This window comes from Xyrauchen texanus, chromosome 17 (genome assembly GCF_025860055.1).
Source record: "Xyrauchen texanus isolate HMW12.3.18 chromosome 17, RBS_HiC_50CHRs, whole genome shotgun sequence".
Lineage (NCBI taxonomy): Eukaryota > Metazoa > Chordata > Actinopteri > Cypriniformes > Catostomidae > Xyrauchen > Xyrauchen texanus.
Genome location: NC_068292.1, coordinates 37,327,789 through 37,350,523, shown reverse-complemented (window position 1 = coordinate 37,350,523; position 22,735 = coordinate 37,327,789). Strand labels below are relative to the sequence as shown.

General features: G+C 37.3%; 1 protein-coding gene across 1 annotated transcript in view; it reads left to right on the top strand.

The window, feature by feature from the left end:
- The window catches only part of LOC127657953 (beta-1,4-galactosyltransferase 3-like), a 39,754-nt gene that overhangs the window by 6,352 nt on the left and 10,667 nt on the right, over window positions 1-22,735 (top strand). The window contains exons 2-5 of the mRNA XM_052146985.1: window positions 11,250-11,585; window positions 12,103-12,371; window positions 13,137-13,372; window positions 19,355-19,542. Coding sequence (XP_052002945.1) covers window positions 11,497-11,585; window positions 12,103-12,371; window positions 13,137-13,372; window positions 19,355-19,542 — 782 coding nt within the window. The 5' untranslated portion in view covers window positions 11,250-11,496. The remainder of the gene's footprint in view (window positions 1-11,249; window positions 11,586-12,102; window positions 12,372-13,136; window positions 13,373-19,354; window positions 19,543-22,735) is intronic.

Genomic DNA, 22,735 nt, shown 5'->3' with positions numbered 1-22,735 from the left:
GGTGGTGTATAGAGCCAAAAAGATTAGAATTGTGTCGATGCCCAATATTTATGGACCACGTAAGAAAAGAAAAGGAACCACGTATATCATTTTGCAAAAATGTTGCCAGAGTTATGTCATTTTGATGAGATCAAACAGATTATTTTTGTGTAGAAATGACATTACTGGACTGCTCTGCTGAACTAAACAACCTAAATCACCATTTACACTCTGGCTCTACGGAGAAGTTTGATGCTAATGCAGATCTTGGATAAATGTTTTATTCGTACATCAAACAAGCATCATGCTGTTCCTCACTTTTCTATTTGCTGTACAGCTGAGCAAAGCCATGCGAGTTGCTACGGGCTACACAGAAGGAAGGATTTTCTATATTTATATCAATGCAATTCATATTTACCCATTTATCTGTCCATTGTAGTGTTTGTCAGTGGGCTTTGCCGTGTATGCATATGCATATGATATTAAAGCCCATGGGCACAGTAGATTGTCCCATTTATAGCTTGACGCATAGATGCATGTTTGCTCTACTGTGTGAGGGAGGAGAGAAAGGAATGAGATAAAAGATGTGTGCCTTGGCTTGTGAAGATGGGAGTTAGTCATGGCAGTGCTGTCCCTTTGAATGCAGAATGGAGGTGGTGGGCGAGGGGCATGTGCTTTGGCAAGGCAAGAGAACGAAACTATGAATTAAGTCTAAAGCATTCAGTCTCTATTCCATTTTAATTTTCTTCACCATCACTCCCTTTCCTTGTCGTCTTTATGTGGCTTAGTAATGCCATACTTTGTTCTGGTTCGGTGGCCACAGACTCACTACACTTGACTTTGCATTAGTGTCTCTTCCCAGAAGACATTTCGTTTTTCCTAAGTGCCTCTACAACGATTATTTTATCTATTCCATTTACTGTTGCTTTCTAAACTTAGGCGCAGCACATTAAGGTTATACTTTGAAGTTTTAAGCAACACATTTTTTTTAAGTTAATTTATGTGCTGCAGCTGGCATGTTGCCTTTAGTGTGTATAAATGGCCTTAGTAAGCAAACCATAATATGTGTTGGCATGAGATTGGTGTGATAGTAGCACAGCTTTGTGCGAAGTTATATCCAGTCTTTCAGCTCTTGCCTTGACCAGCTAAAAAAGTAAACCTGGCTTCCGCTTGGTATCTGTGCAAGAATACCATGGACATTTTCTGTTTTCAACATCAAGACTTTAAACAATGAGTGGTTTACATTGTTTTAAAAAAAAATTCAATTCAGTAAGTTTAATGGTCCTGCAGTTTGACAAATTAATTTGACAAATTTAATTCTGCCTTTCAAAGCCTCTTAATTTAAAAGGGCTTAACTGTTTGTATAATAGATAAACAAGAGAAAATGTGCTTAAGTATCCTACACTGTGACCTCTAAAATTGTCATTGCTTGACATGTCAACTACCCATATGCATGACCACACGATATGTATACAGTATCTCACAAAAGTGAGTACACCCCTCACATTTTTGTAAATATTTGATTATATCACTGAAGAAATGACACTTTGCTACAATGTAAAGTAGTGAGTGTACAGCTTGAATAACAGTGTAAATTTGCTGTCCCCTCAATAACTCAACACACATCCATTAATGTTTAAACTGCTGGCAACAAAAGTGAGTACACCCCTAAGTGAAAATGTCCAAATTGGGCCCAAATTGTCTATTTTGTGTGGCCACCATTATTTTCCAGCACTGCTTTAACTGTGTGTGTGTGTGTGTGTGTGTGTGTGAGAGATAGATAGATATTACACACACATACATACACACACATATTTGGGCTGAAATGATTAGTTGACGTTATAAAACAATAAAAAAAAAACAATTAGACAAACATTTTTGTCGAATAGTCGTTTGATCTCATTTAACGTAACATAAGATCATATGAAGCTCTACTGATGGCATTTGAAAGAAGCACCGCAGCTCTTGCTTAACTGAGGAGAGGAAGAATACATTTCTCAGAGTCCAGAAGCTTCAGGTGATGTAGATCGCAAAGTATGAGGGGAATTATAATGCAAATCTACGAAATAAGAAAATACCGAAGCGCTGTCATCTGAAAAAAAAAGCAGAGCCAGATCTGCATTACACTTCAGCAAAACCTGTATGTCAGCGTATCTAAAAAGCAAACAACCTGACATTATAGCTTTAATTTATCCTTAATTAAAGTTCAAATAATAAGGAAGTGGGGTCATAAACAAAAAAAACAAAAACAAAAGAAAATGGCATTTCTCTGAGTCGCGCGAAAGGGGAGGGATTGAAACTTCACCCGGCTGGTGAACACTGGCGTAGGGATGCTTGTCCCTCGTGCATGTTTGCTGCAGCTAGATTATAACGTGATGTATTGTATCATAATATGCTGTAGCCTGCGTGTGTGTTGTTCATTTATAGGGGTCAGAATTGTTGTCTGTGGTACTTTAGTTGTACATGGACATCAGTTAGTTTAATATAACCTATAATATTTACGAAATGTTCATCCTAAAAGGCGAGGTTGAGATGGTGTGTTTGAGTAAGTCAGCACAACATCAAACCTCTTGTGCTCTCTGACCTCATTACAGTAGTGTAAAAAGTCATTAACAGTATCAGTATCAATTCCAATTCTTCCATTTAGTTTCCTTTGCATGATCTTCCCTCATGTGCCTCTCTCATAACTTCTCACAAGAGAAGGAACGGCAAAGAATGATGATAAAAGTGCCCATAATCTGTAGTGTGAGAATAGCACGAGATGACTGTAATAGTGCCGGATACAACTGTTCATGTGTTCACACACTTACACTTTGCCTTTTCTTCCCTTCGCACAATCCACCAATCCCTGCGCTATTCCCCAGATTAGGATTATTGGCCTGTCAAGAGGCTGTTTTAATGAGGTGTAATTGATTTGTAAACGCAGATCTACCAGACCATGCCAAGCAGATTAACTGAAGCTGGAACAAGCCCCAGGTCACTTCAAGCAAGTCTACCTGGTGGTTGGTAAGAATTCCCTGCAGGAATAATGTGACTTTTGGGATCAAGGCTGCACTGAGCTTTTACCAAGTCCCTGCCTTGCTGCTGAGGGTGTTTGCCTCCTTCCTAATGGACAAAGTTGTGTCTGGGACGTTAGCCATGTTTGAACCAAGTGTAGGGTATATTAATCTAAAAACAAATTTAGAGGAATGGAAGGGGAAGCAGCACAGGCTGGTAGTGTTTGCTGTTCAACAGTTGTGCACAGGGTCCAAAATTAACCTTTTATTTTTTTTTTTAAACCAACCCACAGATTTCCTATTAGCAAACTATAGTTTTGGCAAGTTGTTTGGTGACCTCTACTTTGTGCATGACATGAATAATGTTTCCAACAATTGTTTACATAGTCAATAAAAAGTCAATTATATCTCATAAACAGTTAAAACTGCCCCACTGAGCATTAATTATGTGCAATACACAGTTTATCTATTTATATTATCTAACATATCCTCTTCTACCATTACATACAAAGAAAAAAAAAAAAAAAACGTTTTGCACTGTACATAACGTACTGTATTTTTGTACAATATATAACAGATTTGTTTTAGTTTATTTATTTATTTATTTATTTATATATATATATATATATATATATATATATATATATATATATATATATAATAATAATAATAATAATAATAATAATAATAATAATAATAATTATATATATATATATATATATATATATTTATTTATTTATTATTATCTATGTCTTGCTGCTGTTTTTGTATTGTTGTGCACTGGAAGCTCCTTTCACCAAGACAAATTCCTTGTATGTTTAAGCATCTTGGCAATAAAGTGGATACTGATATCACAGTTCCTGTGGGTCAGAAGATTACATGCACAAAGTTAACTGTGCCTTTTAAGCAGCTTGGAAAATTCCAGAAAATTATGTCAAGCTTTTAGGCATTTGGCTTCTAATGGCTAATTGGAGTCAATTGGAGGTTTATCTGTGGATGTATTTTAAGGCATACCTTCAAACTCAGTGCCTCTTTGCTTGACCTCATGGGAAAATCTAAACGAATCAGCTGAGACATCAAAAATAAAATTGTGGACATCCACAAGCTATTTCCAAATGCCTGAAGGTCATGTTCATCTGAACAAGCGCAAGTATAAACACCATGCCATCATACCACTCAGGATGGAGACTCATTCTGTCTCCTAGAGATGAATGTAGTTTGGTGCGAAAAGTGCAAATCAATCCCATAACAATAGCAAAGGACCTTGTGAAGATGCTGGAGGAAACCGGTAGACAAATATCCACAGAAAAGCGAGTCTTATATTGACATAACCTGAAAGGCTGCTCAGCAAGGAAGATGACACTGCTCCAAAACCACAATAAAAAGACAGACTACAGTTTGCAAGTGCACATGGGGACGAAGATCTTTTTTTTTTCTTTTTTTTTATAACTGTTTGGACATAATGACCATCATTATGTTTGGAAGAAAAACGGTGAGGCTTGCAAGCCGAAAAACACCATCCCAACCATGAAGCAAGAAAATAGATGGCATCATTAGGAAGGAAAATTATGTGGATATATTGAAGCAACATCTCAAGACATCAGCCATGAAGTTAAAGCTTGTTGCAAATAGGTCTTCCAAATGCACAATGACCTCAAGCATGCCTCAAGTTGTGGCAAAATTGCTTTACAACAACAAAGTCAAGCTATTGGAGTGGCCATCACAAAGCGCTGACATCAATCTAATAGTACATTTGTGGGAAGAATTGAAAAAAATGTGAGACCTAAAAACCTGACTCTGTTACACCAGTTTTGTCTGGAGGAATGGGTTAAAATTCCAGCAACTTGTTTTGAGAAGCTTGTGGAAGGTTACCCAAAATATTTGACCCAAGTTAAACCATTTAAAGGCAATGCTACCAAATACTAGCAAAGTGTATGTAAATTCTGACCCACTGGGAATGTGATGAAAGGAATAAAAGCTGAAATAAACCACTTAATTATTTTCCAGAATTCAGTTTTAAAGTTTAATTTAATGTCATCATCAAAATGGTGTCTTACCAAATGAATTCTTAAAACTTTTAACAAGTAAAAAATAGAATGTGCTATTCAACATACCATTGCATTTTTAACCAACTTTTATTCAGTTCAAATGCACTCTTGCTTGTGATTTATATATTTCATAATTATTATTTATTTATCTATGAGTATGTATTATTGTTTGTTATATTTCTGCAGTGAGTATTACATTTACTTTTATGGCTGCAACTAATGCTTATTTTGATAATCGACTAGGGCTGGGCAGAATGTCCATATCGTATAAAACGATATCGATATAGATCACGATAAAGAAAATCCACGAGAAACTTTTGAGGATTTATTTTTTTATATTTACTGCTTGCCGCTAAAACACAAGCAGTTCGGCTTTCTCAGGCTGCGTTTCCACTGGGGTGGGCGAAATCCGTTCAAAGGTGCTCACAGCGCTAGGAGAGAGCTTGCTCCGCACCGCTGCCAATTCTACGATCCACCTTGCGAGTGTGATGCTTTCATAGGAATTAATAGGTCTTTTTTTTTTTGTTTTTTTTTTAAACGTTTTCTAAATTTTCTCTCTGGACGCCCCTGAACCCACATTCAGCATCATTCCACAGTCACAAGGGCTTCTATGCCCCATACTTGGGTATCTGAATCTAAAGAAATATAAAAAAATATTTAATTTTAATTTAAAAAATATTCCAATAAATACTGACTGCTGTCACTATGCTTCAGAACAAACAAATGATCTTTTAACATTCATTTTCAATTGATAAACGGTAAAAGACGTTAAAATTGGTAAAAGATCCTGCAGACCCCACTGCTTTGGCCGTCTCTGGACCCCCTGTGCAGTTTTGTAGAGACTATTTTGACTGTAATAGAATTTATTTTTTCTTCTGTCAACTTTTACACATTGAAAAAAAAAAAAAGAAAAGAAAGTGCAATGTATATCATGATAAATATCGATATCGAACAATATGAAAAAGATTATCGTGATAACAATTTTGGCCATATCGCCCAGCCCTATAATCGACTAATCTAACGATTATTAGAACAATTATTTGGTGATTATTACAATGATTAATCATTAGCTCTTAACCTACTATTCAGCTTGTACCCCAACTTATAAGGTTGTATTAAATATGCTTTCTAACATTACAGATGACAAAATCATCTTGTAAAAATACCTCTTAATGACATTACCTGAATTAAAGGAAACATATACAGTGAGGAAAATAAGTATTTGAACACCGTGCTATTTTGCAAGTTCTCCCACTTAGAAATCATGGAGGGGTCTGAAATTGTCATCGTAGGTGCATGTCCACTGTGAGAGACATAATCTAAAAAAAAAAAATCCAGAAATCACAATATATGATTTTTTTAACTATTTATTTGTATGATACAGCTGCAAATAAGTATTTGAACACCTGAGAAAATCAATGTTAATATTTGGTACAGTAGCCTTTGTTTGCAATTACAGAGGTCAAACGTTTCCTGTAGTTTTTCACCAGGTTTGCACACACTGCAGGAGGGATTTTGGCCCACTCCTCCACACAGATCTTCTATAGATCAGTCAGGTTTCTGGGCTGTCGCTGAGAAACACGGAGTTTGAGCTCCCTCCAAAGATTCTCTATTGGGTTTAGGTCTGGAGACTGGCTAGGCCATGCCAGAACCTTGATATGCTTCTTACAGAGCCACTCCTTGGTTATCCTGGCTGTGTGCTTCGGGTCATTGTCATGTTGGAAGACCCAGCCTCGACCCATCTTCAATGCTCTAACTGAGGGAAGGAGGTTGTTCCCCAAACTCTCGCAATACATGGCCCCGGTCATCCTCCCCTTAATACAGTGCAGTCAGCCCTGTCCCATGTGCAGAAAAACACCCCCAAAGCATGATGCTACCACCCCCATGCTTCACAGTAGGGATGGTGTTCTTGGGATGGTACTCATCATTCTTCTTCCTCCAAACACGGTTAGTGGAATTATGACCAAAAAGTTCTATTTTGGTCTCATCTGACCACATGACTTTCTCCCATGACTCCTCTGGATCATCCAAATGGTCATTGGCAAACTTAAGATGGGCCTTGACATGTGCTGGTTTAAGCAGGGGAACCTTCCGTGCCATGCATGATTTCAAACCGTGACGTCTTAGTGTATTACCAACAGTAACCTTGGAAACGGTGGTCCCAGCTCTTTTCAGGTCATTGACCAGCTCCTCCCGTGTAGTTCTGGGCTGATTTCTCACCTTTCTTAGGATCATTGAGACCCCACGAGGTGAGATCTTGCATGGAGCCCCAGTCCGAGGGAGATTGACAGTCATGTTTAGCTTCTTCCATTTTCTAATGATTGCTCCAACAGTGGACTTTTTTTCACCATGCTGCTTGGCAATTTCCCCGTAGCCCTTTCCAGCCTTGTGGAGGTGTACAATTTTGTCTCTAGTGTCTTTGGACAGCTCTTTGGTCTTGGCCATGTTAGTAGTTGGATTCTTACTGATTGTATGGGGTGGACAGGTGTCTTTATGCAGCTAACGACCTCAAACAGGTGCATCTAATTTAGGATAATAAATGGAGTGGAGGTGGACATTTTAAAGGCAGACTAACAGGTCTTTGAGGGTCAGAATTCTAGCTGATAGACAGGTGTTCAAATACTTATTTGCAGCTGTATCATACAAATAAATAGTTAAAAAATCATACATTGTGATTTCTGGATTTTTTTTTTTAGATTATGTCTCTCACAGTGGACATGCACCTACGATGACAATTTCAGACCCCTCCATGATTTCCAAGTGGGAGAACTTGCAAAATAGCAGGGTGTTCAAATACTTATTTTCCTCACTGTATTTTGTTTAATGAATTTTACTTCAGTATAAAATTCACTGCAAAAAATCCTATTCTTATCAAGTGTCTCGTTTTCCATTTGAAATGGTCTAAAAATACTTAAAACAAGATATATCTAGCTTCTCAAGTAAATGTAAGATATTTAGACTTGTCATTGTGGTGTAGTGGGCTAAAGCACATAACTGTTAATCAGAAGGTCTCTGTGTCCATGAGCAAGGCACTTAACTCCAGGTTGCTCCGGGGGGGATTGTCCCTGTAATTAAGTGCACTAAGTCGCTTTGGATAAAAGCATCTACCAAATGCATAAATGTAAATGTAGACTTGCTTTAAGAGAATGCATTTTAAATAACAGTGTATTTTGTATACAAGTGTATTTTTTCACACTTATACTTCTGCAAGTGCAGTAAAGACAAAATATACTTAGATTCAAGATCTATTCTCTAAAAGTTAGTCTAAATATATTATATGCTGCTTCTCAGGTGAATGCATTATTTTTTTTTTACTTTTTTTTTTTTTTTTTTTTTTTTAGATATTGTAAAATATATGTTGTTGTTGTTGTTGTTGTTGTTGTTACATTCTCGGATAAAAAAAAAAAATTCTGCAGCTGCTAAAGTAGATGTATATAGTTTAAAATTAGTTTTAGATATTCATTTTGAAAAACAAGCCAAAACAAAAACATCAAATTTATTTTGTTGCCATGTATAATGAGGTGAAGTCTTATTATTAAAGCAGCATATTGCCAATTTTCTTCACGATAAGAAATGCACAGTGGCACATATATTATGACTCAATAAGTTGCGAGCATCACGTTATAATCTAGCTGCAGCAAGTGTGCCTCAGCCGGGTGCAGTTTCAATATCTCCCCACTACATCGGGACACTTCGCACAACTTATAGAAGAGGTGCTGACCGCAGAGTGAAATGACCGTTTCGGAGTTTGTAGGTGACCTGTTTCCTTATTATTTGAACTTTTTAATAAAGCTATAATGCGTTAAATATAACTGCATTAAAGATGTAACACCTGGGTGTTTCCTTTAAAGATGCTCGACATGCAAGTTTTGCTCTAGCTCTGCTTATTTCACAATGAGAGTGCTGCTGTATTTACTTATTTTGGATTATTCCCTCATTTTTGCGATCTACATCACCTGAGGCTGTGAAAGTTTAGAGTTCATCTGGACTGTGAGCTGTGTAATTCTTCCTCTCCTTAGTCAGACGCGAGCTGAAGTGCTGTGTAATTCTTCCCCTCCTTAGTCAGACGCGAGCTGAAGTGCTCCTCTCGCGTGTTGTCATTTAGAGTTTAATGTGATCTAAAACGTTAAATGACATCAAACCACTATTCGACAGCTACTTTTTTTTTGTCGACAATTTTTTTGTTTACGTTGTTTTACTATACAGTTTCCTAGCTATTATTTTGAATCCTGTTTTTATTTTGATGGAAGCTCTCATCTTCTGACAGTTAACCGGTTTGCTACATGGCCCAGTGTGATCATTAAAGCACAAATGCTGTGATTTTAATTATATAAATATATAGTCTACATATAATACGTACTTTACAGTGGATTAGTGCTCTGCTTTATCATCTTATACAATGTGAATGATTCTCAATGTATGTGGAGTTTCCATTGTATGAGCAGTCGGTTTCACACATTTAAAGTACACACCTCAAATGCAGACTAAGATTGCAACCTTTCATGGTTTAATAATTGTATTGAGACATATATCACAATTTTTATTTGATTAATTGTCCATTTCAGTGTAAAAAGATTAACAAAGCACACACTCAAATAAGCATGTTAGCATTTGGAGGCATTTGTGTGCCAGTCAGACAGCATGAGGTACCGAATTAAGTCACTTGGTGCTTCATACTTGGTGCTTGGTACTGCCGGTACTGTAGAAACACTGTTATGGTTACATTTTAGCCTATTCATTTAAGTACCAGTACTTTTGACAACAGTCAATTACAGCATCATATACAAACTACTCCCTATCTCTCTGTAAAACTGCACCTGTTCTTAATAATGTATAGTTTTTTTTAGTGGCTTAATGCAAATAATATAATCAAATATCTAATGTCTCGCCACATGGAGTTCTGGAGGAAAAAAAACTTTAGGCATCCTAGATACATTTCTGATGATACATTTTCTACTAAGGTAAAAGTTGTTGGATGCTTTCTTTTCTATTTGTATGTCTTTAAAATGAATTGCTCATGTGATTTACACCAGTGATCATCAGACTATCGTACTTGTTCTTTTGAAACATTTATTATGGTTGTTGTGTATTCTGTAAATTCCTTATTACTTTACTAGGGCTGCCAACAGGGTTGAGAAACTAAATTTGAAGTTTTCATTTAAGTGCTACCAAATTCGAATTATATTCAAATTGTATTAGTGTTTCGAAATATTTTGTTAAATGGAAAAATAAGCGTTTCCATAGATCGGTCTGTTAACTTTGTGCTGGATGGTATTTAGCCTAGGTGCCAGGGTACTACAGTGGTAATCGTGTGTGTGTGTGTGTGTGTGTGTGTGTGTGTGTGTGTGTGTGTGTGTGTGTGTCTGTCTGTCTGTCTGTCTGTCTGTCTGTCTGGTACATAAATACAGTGGTAATCAAGCTTCAAAATATCTATATATGAGTATTATAGTATAAAGTATTATATAAATAACATGTACATAAAATATACATAAATATTTGGCCAAATTTATCAAAATAAATATTAACAAAATTCTAATTGTATTGAATTTTTAAAGACATTATTTCAGTTGGGGGAAAAAGTTACAAGATATCACTGATCCATGTATTATGTAGAGACTTTTTGTAAAACTAATAAATAAATAAATAAATGCTTCAAAATATCAGAATTAATTACTGTTTTATGTATGGTAGTAATATTCCCAAATAGTAGTGGTATTTGGTTGAACTCTTGTGGAGTGGCATTTGTGGCACCATGTATGGTGTAAAGGCATGTACTAGTATGTGCACTCAGTGCTGCTGTTCCTAACAGGATGCTACTTGGGGCACAATAGAATCGGACAGAACACTGAGGTCTCGAGACAGTGTTTTTAAACTCATTGATCCCTTATAAGCATCTTGCAGCAAGACACATTTGGCCAAAGAGAAAGACATCCACCGAAGTCATCGTCAGTGTTTGGCACACACCTAACATTTTAAAGCACTGTTTTTACATTTATGCATTTTTAGATTTAGTTCACAGAATATTTCAATTTGAATTTGACTGCCTTAAATGTTATCATCCACTGGTGAGTTCCTGGCCAAAGCCTATATATATTTTTATTATTATTTTGAACACTGGTTGTGCGCAAGCATGAGTGAATTCATTATGGAATGGATGCTTAACAAACTTAACCTATGTAAAGACACCGTTCTGGATCATTCCTCATGTCTTCCTCTTTGTTTTCAGGCACTGACTCCTGTCATTGGACCAGCTGGCATTGGACGGGGTGTTGGACCCTCCCCCTGCACAGCGATGGAATGAGACAATAGCTGTGGGTGTTTGATGTCGTGCCTCCCCCCTCTTTGTTTGCCCCTTCTACATATCCAGGAAGATATCCACATTCTCTCACAACACACCCCTTGACCACTCTGGCCCCTACATGCTATGTTATGCTTTGTTGTGAAGGGGCCATGAGGTTTGTACTGGACATTTCATGAGTGCTGCTGTTGAGGACCCTTGGGGAACAAAACAATCAGTTTCCTTCCAGCAAGCAGACACATCCTCCTGGGGTCTACAGCTTTGGTGAGGCCTGACGGAAGCTTGTTAGATCATTGAATCATGAAGATACCAGAGGACCACTAGGGGTTTCTGTTTGGAGTTGTATATTAATAGCCTGAAAGACTGCCAGTGAGCAAAGTGAATCGAATTCAACCTGCAATAGGTCTTGAGCGTCTGTTGAAATACATGAAATTTCTCCTTGGCCATTTCATCGAACACATCTGAAGTGCCTTGTGCTTCATCAAAACTGACATTAACATATCTTATCTATATCTGCCATTCCTTGAAAATAATAATTTGTTTACATCTCCAAGCTTCATAGCTTCCTGAGACATATCAGTTAATTTTACTTAACCCTTATACAGTTTAGACCTTTTCTATTAGCTTCTTCTGTTTGCATGGTTCCACTAAGTGTATCGGTCTGAAGTATCTGTGATGCAAGGAATGAGACCACCATAGAGTCCAGTTCATCATACTTCTCAAACTTAATTGCTATCATTCATCTGACTCTCAAACTTGTTGTACTGTTTTCGTGGCCCAGTTCCATCACCATGTTCACACTGCAGTCCAAATGGCGCTACCTGATCATGCTCTTGGGCGTCCAGTTGGTAGTCATGGCTATTCTCTCCAGAGAGGGCTGCCAGAAAAGGGTGTCATATTTTTTCCGGATTTTCCGTAAGTCTGATTCTGTGATGGGACATGTAGTTGGTGGGCGGAACCACACGGATGTCTATGCCAACCTTTCCCTACTGGGCCCAGCTCTGAATAAAGAGGACATGCCCTACTGCCCCAAGCAGTCTCCTCTGATTGGTGAGTTTAATAGCTCCCATTGGCATTGTGCTATCAGGTTCCTAATCGATCTATTGTAAATCCATAATCTCAAGTGTGTTTGTAGTAACAGAAATTGCCAGGAAACTCCACTTAGACTTGACCCAAAACCATTGCTATAATAATGACAGATTTTACTGGTGTCTGTTTTAAGTGATGAAGCAAAGTAGTCATGGATTAGTGCAAATGTAAAATCAAACAAATTCTAAGCATGGGAAGTCTACGTGGAAAATCTTTCCACCTTAACAATATCACAATTAACAGATTTACAACACAGCAATAAGATACTATAAATACTTTCACAACCCATAGTTAAAGGGATCACAGAGCCTTTGTAACAGGTTTATTTCTGGAACACATAGTCCAGTCATGCTAGCAGGTTTCTGATTTCTAGGTGTGTACTAGTACAACCGCTTTGCAATGTAGTAGCCAGAACTCAAAACAGTGTAATGTGTCCATCTTTTAGGGCTCTTAGACTTCCTTCAAAGGGACAGTTGACCTAAGTTGACATAAAATTTTGTTTTATAAAAAAAAGATAAAATAAAAGTGAATTCTGACTGAGGCTAACTTCCTGCCTAGCATCTGCTTTTGTTTTCCATGAAATAAAGAACCTATTGTAGGATAGGAACAAACTCGCAGTGAATAAATGATGACTTTTTGTATATGTCTGGTTTAATAATTGATTTAAGCCAAATTGTTTCCTCCTGAGCCAGTGATGTTTCTGTTCACGCTTCTGTTCTTATCCAGGTGGACCAATCCATGTCACCTTCCCTTCTGGGCTTACGCTCGCTGAAGTGGAGAGAAAAAATCCTCTTGTTGTCCGTGGTGGACGCTATAGACCACCAAACTGTGATGCACGCCACCGAACTGCCATAATCATTCCTCACAGAAGCAGAGAGCACCACCTCAAATTTCTCCTTTACTATCTGCATCCTTTCCTTCAGCGTCAGCAGCTCAACTATGGCATCTATGTCATTGAACAGGTGCGTTGCCTTCATTTACATTTGTGGCATTTAACAGAGTGCCTCTACAAAAAGTGCTAGCTTATCATGCATGACTGCCATGGTGAGCGTGCAATTCAGGAAGTTATTTGCTGACAAACAAATTCTACAAGTACAAATGTATTACAAATGAGTCGTGAAAATCCTTCACACAGGTTCAAAAATTTTCTTTTTGTGCATGCAATCTTTAAAATGACTTTGAAAAATCTTTTTCCAGAAGTCACAAATGTAAGGCGGGGTGCCAATGTGTTTGCTTTTCAAAGGCAAAGAGCAGTGATCTTTGAGAAATGATCTTTGAGAAAATCAACAAATGAACTTTCTCACAATTAGCAACTCTTCCTGTGGCACCACACCCCACTGAGCGAAGACTGCAAATTCACACCTCATTGTTGCCCTTCCACATCTGTCCCATTCTCTCCCCTCTCCTTCTCATCCATTCCCCTTCAGCCCAGAATCACCTCAAACTCACCTAAGATCTGTATGTAACAAAAGACCATATCTGATGTATACAAATAATGTAACTTGTGTAACATGTTTGGTATCATTTAAAATGTATCGGTGCATCTGGTATAGTGTTTTGTCCCCAGGTTTATAAAACTTAATGACAACAAAGTTATAAGGTCTATGCCAAATACTGAATAACTCTGGTGGTCTATCCCCCACCTTGAAGGTTTAACACCAGGAAGCCAAGAACCCTTTCACCCCCAAATTCTCATTGATCAAAGGATAATACCATTTGGTACACAATGTGTATTCTCTCTGGATATTTAAGGAAAGCTGGCCCAGAGCTCAAGGTTCTCTGTAGTCAGATGATCCCACACCTCAATGTGTGTAACAGTAATAATTGGAATCTGCATTCAGATTTCCCATGCTTTGCAATTACATGTAGTTTTCTCAACTGCCAGGTATGTTCTTTGACTTGTTTCTTTAACTTGTGTTTTAAATCCTACCTGGCAAATAAATTGTTACTTTTTGATTCATTCTGTTTTCCTCGGGAAATCATTTATATCAATACTGGGTCTATAAAATAGGAGAAACTGCTCTGGAGGAACCGAGCAGGAGAATCCCATTTTAAAAATCATTTATATCATAACTGAAGTTTTAATGTAGGAGGAAGCCACTTGAAGACTATCAGTTTGAATCTCATTAGAAACTGATCAAAAGGTAAATGAATAGAAGAGGATTCAGAGTAATCAATAACGTAAATGATTAAAATAAAAGAATGATCAGAAAGTATTTAGAGCTTTAATTTAAATTAAAGGTCAACTCTTGGAGTCAGATTAATATCAAATTGGAGTAAGATAAAATTAATAACGGGATGAATTTGTAAAGTGCAAATTATTAACAATAATTGCTTTGCTTCAGTGCTCAGAAAAGACAGAACAACGCAGAGACCTTCAAGGGGCAAATCAATATATTTTTAGCAGTTTTGCCTGCCATTTTACACAAACAATAGGGATGGGACGACATATTGAATTTCGAAAAATCGCAAACCAAAAAAAAATTATGAACCATATAGAGGCAAAACTACATTTTTCACAAAGTGCAACATTGTTTTCTGTCCATGTGATCATAAATGAGATGACCCATCAAACGTCATAATCTCTATTGCTTGATTTTATCTCTACTGTGCTTATTTCTACACTGTTCACAGGGTTTGCATAATTACTGTAAGTCTCTTTGATAATAGTGTCTGCCAAATGTATAAATGTAATGATCTGATCGATCGCTCCCACTGATCTATAATATATCATTGATCGCTTCCTGTTTCCTATATGCATTGTGGCAATCAATCACTATAGTGTATGAGTGAGCAATTTCACATTTTGGCTGGTTTCTGTTCGTGGTTAAATGATAAAATCTTGGAGAAATGCAAACCATTTAATTTCCTTTTGTGTTTGTTTTTTGGTATCACTTACACTAAACAGAATACAATATTAACAGTAAAGGCTACATGTTTTAACTCTGAGCTGAATCATTTGAAGTTGTGTGTGTGCTGGCATCTTTTGCACAACCTCTTGTGTCGTGCATGCAAAATGTCTGCATAAAAGAGGTGGCAAGATCACAAAACAAAGTGATGAAAAACGATGCCAGACATTACTGATACACATTTATTGACAAATGGTTGTAAATTGATTGACCCTTCGCTAAGCCACACTTTAAAAGCTCTTCTGACCAATCCTGTCGAAGCAACTGTTGCCCTGCTGCCATTTAATCTGACATGCAATAGCAATTTTCCAGTGACAGCCTATGGAAGTATTGTGTGTTTGAGTACATTTAAGCAGGATTTTATCAAAATAATAATAAAAAAATTAAAGTGTTAAAGTTACCAAGAGAGGAGACCTGAAGTGATTTCTTTCTTTTTTTCTAAATAATCTTTTGAATAAATCTGGAGAAGAGCTTGATATGGATTAAACTGTGTCAGCCATCATTTCCTAATGAACATGTAACCTCTGCAACGACACCTACATTTGCTCCAATGTCACTTGAATCAATACATAAATTAATTAACATTCAGTTATTAGCTTTAAGTCATGGTAAAAGCTAGTAAATAAAATGGTTCACAGCATCAAAATGAGTGTTATGAGATGTTGACCACTGCTACACCACTGTAAACGATGCATGTCGCTCTGTCCCACGTGTAGCTTTAGGACTCTCTGATCACTGTCTGGTTCATCTTCTCCTGACCTACAAGCAGAAACTAAAATCAGCTAAGCTTGTATTAAGGACTGTAAAGAATGGAGCAATGAAGCAGAGCAGGAACTACAAGCCTACTTTGACTGCACTGATTGGAGTGTTTTTTAGGCTGAAGCCACTGACCTGGACAATCTCACAGTTACTGTGACATCAAATATCAATTTCAGTGAGGATATGTGGATCCCTACTAAGACATTTTTATCATTCAATAACGATAAAACTCAGATAGCTTGATCATGCCAAAGAGGATGCTTACAGAATTGGGGATACAATGTTGTACAAACAGGCCAGGAACACACTTACCAAGGTAATTGGACTGGTTAAAAGAAGCAACTCTGAAAAGCGGAAAAAAGCATTACCAAGTATATGGCGTCTCCCCCTCGCTCTGTAGAGAGTCAACTAATGGCTGATGAACTGAATGTGTTTTGCTGCACCTCCTGGAACCCCCCCACCTGCTACTCAATCTGCACTTGTGATTTGTGAGAAGGATATGTACCGGTTCTTTTGGAAACAAAAGACTAGGAAAGCTTCAGCACTGGACCCCCTTCGGTTTGCCTGAGCAAACAGATCTGTATGTTACGGTCAACATGGGACTGTATTATATCCTGCAACACTTCTACAGACCTGGGACTCATACAAGGATTCTATTTTACAGCCTTCAGACGACACCACAGTCATCAGCATCATCCGCAAATGTGACGAGTCTGCATTCAGAAGGGAGGTTGATCAGCTCTGGTGCGGGCACAACAACCTTGAGCAGACCATGCTCAAAACAGTGGAGATTATGGTGAACTTCAGGAGAAAAATACCTTGCACTCCCAGTGGAGTCATTAAGGTTCCTGGGCTCTGCCATCTCTCGGGACATGAAGTGGGACACCCACATAGACTCCATTGTGAAGAAGGCTCAGCAGAGGTTGTACTTCCTTCGCCAGCTGAGGAAGTTCAACATCCCACAGGGGTGACACCGTACTACTTGGCCGTCATGGAGTCTGTCCTGTGCTCATCTATACATGCTTGTTTTGGTTCAGCCACCGAATCAGACAGAAGGAAATTACAATGGACAGTCACTACATCTGAGAGGATTATTGGTGCCCCCCTGCCTAGCCTGTGAGGAAACATGTAGATAGAATCACTCTGGACCCCACTTATCCTGCCCACTCCCTCTTTGAAGTGTTGCCCTCTGGCCGATGTTACAGAGCACTGACTGCTAGGACATCCAGGCACAAGAACAGTTTCTTCCCTCTGGCCATTTTCCACATGAACAATTAGACTCAGGACTCTCCCATAGTGCAATAATGTATACAAATATCTGTACATACCCCTTCCTTGCACATACATTTCCACTTGCACATGCACATATGCCATTCTTTGTTATATGTCCTATTATTTGTATGTCTATTTATACTCTTACCTTTTTTTATATTCTGTGTCTCACTGTAATGTTGTGTGTACTTGTTTCTCCTATCACCAAAAAAAACCTCCTTGTGTACATGAGAACACTTGGCAACAAAGCTGATTCTGATTATAAACAGCTCTGTTCACACGCTAATGTTATTAGATGCTACATAAATTGCTATTAAATGAAGTTTTTCCCTTTTCGAGTGACTAATAATTGTTTGCCTGGATTCAGATTCAGTCTACACAGTTTGTAAGCAGATTACTGTGTAATTTAGCAATTTATTTGATAAAAAACTTAAAATAAAGATGCATTACAATGTCACAACTAGCCCACATAAAAGAAATGATCAATTCCGTTTGAGAATATTTTGCCAAAAACTGCGTTGTTCACAGCAGTCTCCCATTCATTCCAATGGGGAATTCTGCAGAGCTTGTCAGAGCGAGCAACCGTAACCAAAGGGGGCAAATATTACATTTAAAAAGGTGATACTCCTATCCAGTGATTTTATACCAAGGTTGTGGTGGATGACATTGGTGTCCCCTTAAATAAATAGTTGCATGACACCTCTGGGTTAGACTATCTAACTAGACTTTATTTTAAGACTTTAACCACATTTATGGTCTTAATGTGTTGCAATTTCTACAAGGTTACAAGCAAAATGGCTAGTAGTGTCTCGCCAAACCAAATTTTAACTTGCATTTGGCACTCAGCAAATGTTCATTTTATAGACACTGTCTTATCAGTTTATATTTAATATAAAGATATATTTGTTGCTTGGTTACATTTCAAACACAAACCTCTGATATGATAACTCAACTGTGCCTCCTGGTGTTTCGTCTGCGAGGTAGTGCTCAGTTGTAATCACTTTATCCTGTTGTAGCTGTATGCAAACCTGTACCACTCACTCTGACACGTCATTCACAGGTCATCTTTTGCTTTCCCCCATCTGATCTGTTGTTCTGTTGGAAATATTAGTAAAAAAAACACCCAATATTTTGTTTTTCAAAGCAGCAATGTGCTAGATTCAGACCTGATTTAACTACATTCCCAGGATTTATTATTGTACTGTACATAGTTTAATACAATTTTATGTATGATTATAGTTAAATGGCATTTTTGGAATTGAATAATTTTTTTTCTCAAGAAATCATGACTCGATTAGCTTAATGGGATTGAAATCTGAATTGTGGCATTTTAAACCAAATTCGTCAATGGTGTACAGTGCAGTAATGGGTCATATTTTGACAATTTTCCAATTTCCTCAAACCTTTTAGTTTAATAGTTTGGCATATGCATTTATTTTTATTTTTTTAAGTTGACCCAATGGGATTTAAATGTATTATTATTATTATTATTAAATGCCTTTTTTTGCCATTGAAAATAGCCAAGGAAGCTGGCATGACGTTAAATCGCTAACAAACAAACATGATAATTATAAGAAATATTTATAATTTTTAATTAGATTTGATGCATGCCATTGATTTGTTCTCTGAGAATTACAGATTGAATACAAATTCAGTGGTCAGAAAATGTAGAGTAAAACAGTGGATTGAGAAGTAAATCTCTTTGTTTGAGACTTCAATTTTCCCACTTCACATTAGTAGAGCAAGGATTAGAATGTAATCTTCATTAATCTGGCCTTTTGAATCCTTGCCACATTATGGACACATTAAGACCATTTGCACAAGTAATATACACCCAACCGCAAACTGCATTGAGTCGGAAGGCTTTGTTGTCTTCCTGTAAATACATTTTATTCATCCATTTGTTATGCACAGTACACTATGCCATATCATACATCTGTGTATTCATTTCTTATCACTGTAGCTAGTTCAATACAAATAAATGTCTGCGTGTGTTGTGTGTAGGCTGGTAATTATACCTTTAACCGAGCGAAACTCATGAACGTGGGTTTTCGTGAGGCAATGAGGGATGAGGATTGGGACTGTCTCTTCTTCCATGATGTAGACCTTATTCCTGAAGATGACCGCAACACCTACGTCTGCGACACTCACCCCAAACACGCCGCCATTGCCATGGACAAATTTGGTTACAAGTAAGTCTTCAGCTAGTCTGTATTTCATTTGACTTTATTTGCTTGCATTTTCACTTGAACTTCTGCACATATTGATTGTTTTGCAACTCGTGCTGCTTAACTTGTGCTGGGGGATACATGTATTAACATTAATCCCTGTATACTTGATTATTTTCAATAAATATAAATAGAAATATATGTTGTAAAAAGTATGTATTTGCTCTGAAATGGCCTGAAAGAGAGATTCAATCATTCTAAGCATAATTTCAAGCTAACTGGTAGATTTCAATGAACTAAAATGCTGTACAAATCTAGAGAAGACTAATCAAGGCCTGTTTCCCACTCAGGAATGTTCCAAGTTCAATAAGCTCAATTGACAGCATTTGTGTCATAATGTTGATTACAAAAACATTTATTTCAACTCGTTCCTCTGATTCTTTAAATAAAGCAAAAAAGATGTTAAAGTGAGGCACTTGCAATGGAAATGAATGAGGATAATGAAAGTGAATGTGGCCATTTAGAAGGTTTATATACATTTTTCACATAAATTTGAAGCTTTATAATAATATAAAAGCACTCTCATTAATTCTTCTGTTTGAACTCTTATTTGAGCTGTAAAGTTGTTTTCAATCATTTTTTTTTGTGTGTTTTAGGGTTTGTTGACATTACATCATCATGGTAACAAAGTTATAAAATTGGCTTTTACTTTACACAAAAGGTTTGAAGGTGATTTTATAACACAAATTATTTTTACATGCGTATCCTTTGTCTTGTGGCTATACTTTTGAAACGGGGTATTTAAACAAAATCCAAAAATTGACCACAGTAACTCTCATTATAAATAACTCGATGGAACCAAGATGTTTGCTTTTTTTTTTTAAAGAAAATGAAGGGCAAGTCAAAATAAATTAGTGGTAATCAACGTTATGCCACAAATGCTGTCGAATTAGCTTAACTTGTATTGAACCCGGGACATTCCTTTTTAAGTGAACACAGGGAAGACTGTGAATGAATAATTTGTGCTTGTATGCAAATATAACAGTGCATGGTAATCAACAGCATTATTTTCCTACATATAATTTACTAAAAGATAAAATGGCAAGCATTTTAGTGATGATGGAAAAATTGTTGAATTAGATTTTTATATCGCTCTAGGCGGGTCAAACAGTAATCCCCTGTGCCCGTCAAGGAGTCTTCTTAGGCCCTAGGGATGATTTGCAGGGGGAGGAATGTTTGAAAACATTCATGTTGATTTAGCCTGTAACTTGGGTAAGATGTATTCACACTATTATTTTATTAGCAACTGCATAACAGATATTGCAGATGTAGCTATGCTATAGCTTGCATGATCAGTGGAATTTATTTTAATTACACGGGACATTTAGCACGCACAGTCAAGCATATCAGCGATTGCTACACATGTCTGATGGTGACAAGTTCCATGGCCACGCGTTCCCATGGTGAAGTTTCTCTCACGGAAATAATGACAACATGGACAGGTCCAAGGTTAGATGTAAAAACTGTTGCTTTGTTTCCGTCCCATTCAACTATTATTCATTTTAAGTAGGTTTCTCTCATTTTCTTGACATTTTCTCAACCGACTTCTTGAGGTTTCACCCTAGGATGCTTTTAAAACATATTGAAGGAGTTCCCATCTATGTTGGGCACCTATTGGCAGCTTTTCTTTATTTGGTCCAAGTCAAATTTCAAAAACGTTTTTTTTCTATTAAATTTTATTTTTTTAATGAAATAAATTAATATGGTGTCCCAATTATATTTTTGTCTATAAAATGAAGTGTGTGTGTGTGTGTGTGTGTGTGTGTGTGTGCGTGTGTTCACACAGTTGAAGTCAGATGTTTACATACACTTAGGTTGAAGTCATTAAAACCTTTTTTTTACCACTCAGATTTCATATTAGCAAACTATAGCAAGTTGTGTCATGCACAAAGTAGATGTCCTAAACAAGTAATTTTCCCAGCAGTTGTTTACAGACAGATTGTTTCACTTTTAATTGACTACATCACATTTCCAGTAGATCAGACGTTTACATACACCAAGTTAACGGTTCCTTTAAGCAGCTTGGAAAATTCCAGAAAATTATGTCTAGCCTTTAGGCAATTAGCCAGTTATTATGGTAATTAGCCAGCTTCTGAAATGATAATTGGAGTCAATTGGAGGTGTACCTGTGGATGTATTTTAAGGCCTACCTTTAAACTCCGTACCTCTTTCCTTTTGATTTCAAAAGGAAATCAGCAAGGACTTCAGAAAAAAATTGTGGACCCAAGTCTGGTTCATCATTGGGAGCAATTTCCAAATGCCTGAAGGTACCACCACGTTCATCTGTACGTACAATAGTACGCAAGTATAAATGCCGTGGGACCACTCAGGAAGGAGGCGGATTCTGTCTCCTAGAGATGAACGTAGTTTGGTGCGAAAAGGGCAGATCAATCCCAAAACGACAGCAAAGGACCTTGAGAAGATGCTTGAGGAATCAGGAAGACTAGTATCTATATCCACAGTTAAACAAGTCCTATATTGAGATAACCTGAAAGGCTGCTCCACAAGGAAGATGACACTGCTCCAAAACCACCATAAAAAAATCCAGACTACAGTTTGCAAGTGCACATGGGGACAAAGATCTTACTTTTTAGAGAAATGTCCTCTAGTCTGATGAAACAAAAATTTAACTGGTTGGACATAATGACCATCGTTATGTTTGGAGAAAAAAGGGTAAGGCTTGCAAGCCGAAGAACACCATCCCAACTGTGAATCATGGGGGTGGCAGCATCATGATGTGGGGGTGTTTTGCTGCAGGAGGGACTGGTGTATTCACAAAATAGGTGGCATCATAAGGAAGGAAAATTATGTGGATATATTGAAGCAACATCTCAAGACATCAGCCAGGAAGTTAAAGCTCTGTCGCTAATGGGTCATCCAAATGGACAATGACCCTAATCATACCTCCAAATTTGTGGCAAAGTGGCTTTAGGACAACAAAGTTAAGGTATTGGAGTGGCCATCACAAAGCCCTGACCTCAAACCGATAGGAAATTTGTGGGATAAAACATCTGTGCAAGGAGACCCAGTTCTGTCTGGAGGAATGGGCCAAAATTGTGGGAGGTTACCCAAAATATTTGACCCAAGTTAAACAATTTAAAGGCAATTCTACCAAATACTAACAAAGTGTATGTAAACTTCTGACCAACTGGGAACG